This window comes from Engystomops pustulosus, chromosome 4 (assembly GCF_040894005.1).
Source record: "Engystomops pustulosus chromosome 4, aEngPut4.maternal, whole genome shotgun sequence".
Lineage (NCBI taxonomy): Eukaryota > Metazoa > Chordata > Amphibia > Anura > Leptodactylidae > Engystomops > Engystomops pustulosus.
In genome coordinates this window covers 106880930-106888300 of record NC_092414.1, presented here as the reverse complement: position 1 = coordinate 106888300, position 7371 = coordinate 106880930, and the positions used below count along the sequence as shown (strand labels likewise).

The following is a 7371-nucleotide window of genomic DNA, read 5'->3' as shown; positions in this document are numbered from 1 at the left end:
GATGGTGAACCTTTAATAGTCCGGGTGCATAAACTGCAACCCAAAACCTGCTTATTTATTGCAAAGTGCCAATGCCCTGACCCCAATACCCTGACAGCAAAAGGGGAAATTTAAATTGCTATTGGAGCTTCTCTTGGGAGCCCCCTAAGTGAGGATTCTCATGGGGCCCAGAGCAGAGGTCCAATGATAATCTGACCCTGTTCACAACTTTTCTCTCTTCCTGCAGTCTTAGGTAGACTAGGATGCCCCCACAGATCACTAGAACGGGGGTCCACTTAGATGGCCGGAGCAGCTGTCGTGCATGGCCGGGCTGCCACAGTCAACTCTATGGAGTTGACATAGATTGCCGAGTATGCCACTCAGCAATGTCTGTCAGCTTCATGGAGATGCGCAACCGACTGCTCTGGCCATCTTGGTGGTTCAATGAGGGTACATTGGACCCCCGTTCTTGTGATCCATGGGGTTTCATCACGAAGGCCTTTAATGTGTGGCTCGTTAACTTTGTTCTGGGGCAACAGCCTAAATGCCCACTGAGAGGACTCCTAGGGCCACCTCCGGCACCCGTGCCATAGGTTCGTCCCCACTGGTCTAGACCAATGTAGGGGGATGGTGCTGTATACACTATAATCTCTCTCTCTCTCTCATATATATATATATATATATATATATATATATATATATACACACACACATATATCATAGATCAGTGGTGGCGAACCTATGGCACTGGTGCCAGAGGCGGCACCCGGAACCCTCTCTGTGGGCACCCAGGCCATCATCCCAGCATGAAGTTCACCAGACAGGGCTCAAAGAATCTTCCTACAATGAGTGGAGAATTTGCCCTCCTACTTTCAACTGTGTTGGTGTCTTCAGGAGGCTGAACGAGTGAAAGTTGTCAAAAAATAAGGAGAAATAAATTACTGAATAAATTGCTGTGCTGGCACTTTGCAATAAATAAGTGGGTTTTGATTGAAGTTTGGGCACTCAGGTTCTAAAAGGTTCGCCATCACTGTCATAGATGCTCAGGGGAGGGAGAGGTAATTTTTTAGGATTTGCTTGGTAGAGTAAATTATCTATTATCAGCTGTTTGCTCAACTATAAAAACAGATCATCTATAATACCATTTGATGTCTCAGACTTATTTATATAGTCTTGTAATAGCCCCTCCAGTATTGCTCATTTGTCTTCAACTGCTTGGAGAAGACCTAGAGCCCTTTTTGAAAACTGACATCACCTTTACTTTGTGTCAGAGAGGGAGTCGTGTTTACTTTAAAAAAAAAATCCTATGATATGAAAGTTATTTTTATGAACATACAGAGAAAGAGTTTGTCTGCTAGAGCCTATGCAAGCACCATTTGCAGGGAAGCAATGGGTAAGCTAATTTACCCCTCCCCCCAAAGTATATTTATAAGAAGGATATATGGCACCATTCAATTATTTTCAATTTAGATGTCAGTGAGTATCTTCAGTAATCACATCATTCTTAAAAAAATTAAAAATCACAGTTCATAAATTATAATCAACAATAAATATTTGATTAAATAGTACCTTTATTTTCTATCACCATTTACAGGAAAGTATCTAATCATATCTTTTCTTACAGCAATACAGATATAATAATCTATGGTACTTTTTCACTTGCTGATGCATGTTTTAAAAAAAATGATTCACAAAAAATGAAAGCATGAATAATTTCCTATAAAATGTTCCCAATTTTTTCATCCACCCCTGATGCTGACCTTATAACCTTCCTGAAAGCACGATGAAAAAAATTACTTTCTGATAGTAAAGCCTGGTGTTTGCCATGAATGAGAATGAAAAGCAACGTCCAGCAGGTAAAAGGCACATTAATAATTGTTCCAATATTAGCTGGCGCTGGCCATTTGTAGGAGACACTAGCACATCTCTACGGACTGATCTCTAGGAGATGTTGCTATGAAGGGACCGGAATATAACATAGGAGCAGGAATATAGAGATGGATAGCAAAAATAGATAGAGAGATAGTAAAGATAGGTACTCTAGATAGAAAACTGGGTAAGAAGTATGTATATATATATATATATATATATATATATATATCCCACTATTAAACTCAGGCAGAAATTACAAGCGATAGATGATCCTAGGTAAGGACAATTATGGTATGTAGCTGGATATTGAAAATAAATAGGTAGATGGTAAACACAGGAAAAAACGACAGTAAATATCAAAGGATAGTAAACTTTGATAAACATTAGATTGATAGTAAACACGTGTGAAAAAGACAATAGAGATTGAAAGACTGAATAACAAATCGTATGTTCAATAAACAGAAAAAATATAAAAAAATATAGATAAAATTAAATGTATTTATTGTCACTGGACATGTAAAACCACTGCAGCCATATGATAATCTTGCGCAAGGCTAAAATAACATAAACTACCAGTTACAGTTCTAGTATTTTAATATAAAATAATTCTCCGTATTAATCTTGACCATACAGGCAGAATATTAACCTTGTGTCTACTAGATCTGAACGAATACTATCGAAATTTGTAGCTTGAACCCCGATTCTAGACGTTTTTCAACATACAATGATGTTCCCATGTGTTATTAGACGGAATTGCTGTAGTACAATGAATGTATCATCTGTACATGTTATATTATATACAGTATAACACTGTAGATGAAGACACACATGCAGTCATAGTGGGCGACTGTTGTCCTGCCATATGTTTGTGGCTCTCCAGCAATGATCATTCCATGGTTATGCCCTGTCTGTGGCACATCGTCCATATATGGGCACAAATCTCATCATATCCAACAGGTTCTATAGACGTGGGGGCCACATAACGCAGCATTGTGAATCCGATACTTGGAGAAGGCAGCAATTAAAGTATTAACTAAGATCCATCTGCTGCTCCGCTCCTTCTCAGCCTCTCCTTTGTCTGCAGCGCAGAAAAACTACCAACACACAAAGTGAGTGGCTGAAAAAAGACACCTCAGTATGACTAGAATACAGACACAGCCATCCCTCCTGCCCTCTCCAGTCTCCCTAAACCCCAAGAGCTGGCAATCGGCTGCCTCACAAATCCCAGGACTGCCTGTAATGACTATTTCTAAACGTACATTATTATAGTTTATACTCTCTGACTACACCATAATAGTATTAGCTGTGAAATGATAACATGATGGAATAAAAAGATATAGACAACATAAAACATATATGCCATGTATCTGCTACTGATGAGAGTTAGATAGACTGATCGATAGGTGAAAGATAAGATTTTAGATATTGTATAAATATAGATTTAACATTAGCAGCTAGATAATATATAGATACTGTATGAGAGAGGATAGATTTTGAAGAGATATTTTCATATACATGTGTAGATTTCCAGTAATGTAAATATTTCTATTATTATCCGTCAAAGGGTGTCAGGTTTGTAATGCAACAGATCCTAATTTCTTCCATGACTGGAAAAGAAAAGCACATCACCAATAGTGGAGCAGGATCATGTTTTTACTACAGCATAGGATCCTATCCCTACTAGTGAGAGGAGGGTGCCAGTGAGCTGGTACAGAGTAACCTGGCTGATTGCCCTGTGTGAGGGGGGCAGCCTGGTGCTGGGCAGAGCCTCCAGCAGACAGACACCAGGAGACTATACTCTAAGGAGGCTTGTTTGATAAATATAGAGGACACCCTCTTCCTTCTTTCTCTCTCATCTTGCTGGATGATGTCATGTACATTGATCTCCCATCAGGCTGGCCCTGGAGTGTGCTGAGCAGATTGGAGACACCCCCCTGCACCCCCTCCTCTTCTGACGGGGCGGGGGACTTTAATCTCCAATAAAAGTAGTCGCCTACCACAGAAAAAAAGAAAGAGGAAAAAAAATGAAAAGAGAAAAAAAAAACTTTTTCTGTTGACTGTTGGAAACGAATTGAGCAATTATCTAGTTTACCTTCTCCTCTTGGAAGTTAACGATTGGCGAGATCTTTCCTGCGTTATTGACACAACACATCCCATTGAGCCGGCCTGGTGGCAATAAGAAGTGACTGCTCCAGTGTCATGTAATGGGGATGGATTGGCACCTGTCCACTAGGCTGCTCCTGGTATGAGGAGAAGTTCCCCACTCCCTGCACAGCAATGACAAGGAGAGAACATGGACAATAGAGGATCCAAGGTCTTTCCAGGCAGAGAGCACCTGGCCAGCAGAGGCACCATGATCAGCAGCTCCAAGCCTCTGGCTTTCTCCATAGAGAGGATAATGTCAAGGACTCCGGAGCCCAAATGTCTCCCGGTGCCAGGCTTACTGCAGGGGCACAAGGGGGAGCAGAAACAAGCTCTGCACCTCAGCTCCTCGTCCATCCCCTGCATGATCCCATTTGTACCCGTCACGTATGAACACTGCCCTAAACTGGGGCTCACTGGAGCGGAGCTGAGGAAGAGCCCCCAGGACTCGGCACCGGCCTTCACCTGCAATGAGCTGCTCAACTGCACCGTGTCTCTGAAGGGAGACTTCCCCCAGTACAAACTGGTCCGGCCCCGGGTGGTCAATCACTCCTCATTCCATGCCATGGGCGCAGCTCTGTGCTACTTCAACAGGGGCGAAGCGCCCTGCCACCCTGCCATCCACCCGGTAGCCTCCTATTTCCTGGGCTCCCCCCTGCACCCCCCTCACAAGTCCTACCTGGCAGAGAGGAACAAGCTGGTGGTCCCGGCCGTGGAGAAGTACCCTGCAGGGGTCACCTTCAAAGACCTGTCCCAGGCGCACTTTCAGCACTACATGAAGGAGAGCGCCCACTCCTTGTCCGATAAGATCGCTTATAAATCGGCCGCGAAGTTCAGCAGCGCTTCTCCCAGCAACAAGCCCAAGGTGTTCACCTGCGAAGTTTGTGGCAAGGCAAGTACCCGCCAAACCCCGAGCTGTCACCTCTGTGCCTGCTGCTCCGGGCATTGTGATAAATCTGCTTTTTTTTCTTTTTCAAAGGTCTTTAACGCACATTACAATTTAACACGACATATGCCGGTGCACACAGGTGCCAGACCTTTCGTCTGCAAGATCTGTGGCAAAGGATTTCGGCAAGCCAGTACCCTCTGCCGACATAAGATCATCCACACACAGGTACAGTCCCAATATTAATCACAATATCCTCTATGCGATTTAGGAATTGAAGGGAGGGCATACGCTGGGAAACATGTCATATTAGTTATACAATTATAAATATGCTATTGTCCTAACTTTACCTTTGATCTATGAATAACAGTGCTTGTAACGTGCGATTAACTTCACTTGTGGATAATATAGAAGGCTATTCAGAGAGTGCAGAACGATATCTATGCGTTATTGTGAAAAAAATAAATAACCACTGCAATGTCAGTAAATAACTTCATGAACAATAATTTTTCAATCTTATATTAATAATAATAATTAATATTTCACTATTTTATGGCAACATGTTGAATAACAATAAATGCTAAATTATAGTTTTAATATTAAATTTAGAAATCTAGAAAATGTGACAAATAAATGAGTATTGTTATTGTAAATATGAGAAACATAAACATAAATTGACAGATTCATTGACAATTTCTGATAATATGATATTATGGTATTGTTTAAACTATAATAATTATAATAATTTTACTAGAACTAAATGTTAACAAATTATTAGTAAAAATCTTTCCCATTATTTAGTATGGTATCAAACACATATAATATGGGAACGGTTATACATAGTTACGGATGATGGGATCATATATTTCCGATATATAGGACTCAAGATTTATTGCTTTGTGTCGGGCTGTCCCTATTTGGATTCGGGTTTTTTTTATGCTCTTTGTGTAACGTAACGTAATTGATTCGGGGTTTTTTTGGCAATGTTAAGAAGGATTTATTCTTGCCTCTTGTGCAGGAGAAGCCGCATAAGTGTAACCAGTGCGGAAAGGCGTTTAACAGGAGTTCCACACTAAATACGCACACACGGATCCACGCGGGCTACAAGCCCTTTGTGTGCGAGTTCTGTGGCAAGGGCTTTCATCAAAAAGGTGGGTACATTGGACATGTGTGTCTGGGGAAACATCCATTATTCGGTCTGAAGAGCCGGTTGTTATTTGGGAGGTGATCACTTGAAATAAATGGTGTTCTTATTAACTGCTTGCAGGGAATTACAAGAACCACAAGCTCACCCACAGCGGGGAGAAGCAGTTCAAGTGCAATATCTGTAACAAGGCCTTCCACCAGGTCTACAACCTGACCTTCCACATGCACACACACAACGACAAGAAGCCCTTCACCTGCCCCACCTGCGGCAAAGGCTTCTGCAGGAATTTCGACCTGAAGAAACACGTCCGTAAGCTGCATGACAGCAACGCTGGAGGGGTATCAACCGGGCAGGAGGAACTGCTGCCAGCCTCCAGGGAACAGCCCCCCCGGAACCAGAGCCCAGAGCTGCAGAAGACCCTGTACTGACACTTACCTGCTGCTTCTTCCCATGTCCAGAGCTGCAGAGGACCCTGATCTGACACTTACCTGCAGGTAATCCCCAAGTCCTAAACTGCAGATGATCATGTACTGTGACACTTACCTGCTGCTCCTTCCCATGTCCAGAGTTGCAGAAGACCTGGACTGACATTGACCTGCTGCTGGTTCCCATGTCCAGAGCTGCAGAAGACAATGTACTGCCTCTCACCTGCAGGTAATTCCCAAGTCCAAAGCCGCAGAAAACCCTGTACTGACACTTACCTGCAGGTAATTCCAAAGCCTAAAGCTGCAGAGGACCATGTACCGATACTTACCTGCTGTTCCTTCCCATGACCAGAGCTGCCGATGACCATGTACTGACACTTACCTGCAGGTCTCTCTGTGGGTGCCTGGTTGGTCCTGTTCAGTGCATGCCCCTCTTATTTAGTATAATTTTCTTGGTGTGTTCTGTATATGTGCAGCAGAGAGACTCCTGTATATGAACCTATTTATTATTTCATATGTATTATTCTATTTATTGTAAATATACACAGAAAAGTCTATTCCATTGTGTTTGTCCCAAATATTTGACCCCCTCCGTCTGCTGCTGTCGTGCAGGGTGCAGATCTCCTTTCTGTTGGTAATACGCTGATGTATCATGATGATGATGATGAGTTTTATTCTTGCACGTAAAATAAATGGTTTCCTTGTGGTTCAGGATGTGCAGGGGATTTTCTGCAGTGATTGTGCTGTGTGTATGAGGACTTACAGCACATGGATGACTAGTCAGGGGATGGAGGGGGTGATAATCTGCGCCACACTCCACTACATGAGGAGGCCTTGCCAAAACACTGAAACGAGTGACATTAATTAAGGAGGGTAATTACCAGAGGCTCCTGTTACACTATTACCATGTGGTGTCTGCT

The 7371-nt window shown here is 42.6% G+C and overlaps 1 protein-coding gene across 1 annotated transcript; it reads left to right on the top strand.

Annotated features, from left to right (window-relative positions):
* Positions 1-3705: 3705 nt before the first annotated feature.
* Positions 3706-7157, top strand: FEZF1 (FEZ family zinc finger 1). Its single transcript, XM_072146998.1, has 4 exons — positions 3706-4885; positions 4973-5107; positions 5898-6030; positions 6147-7157. Exons 1-4 carry the CDS (start codon positions 4145-4147, stop codon positions 6452-6454), a joined length of 1317 nt encoding a protein of 438 aa, XP_072003099.1. The 5' UTR covers positions 3706-4144; the 3' UTR covers positions 6455-7157.
* The last annotated feature ends 214 nt before the right edge of the window (positions 7158-7371 follow it).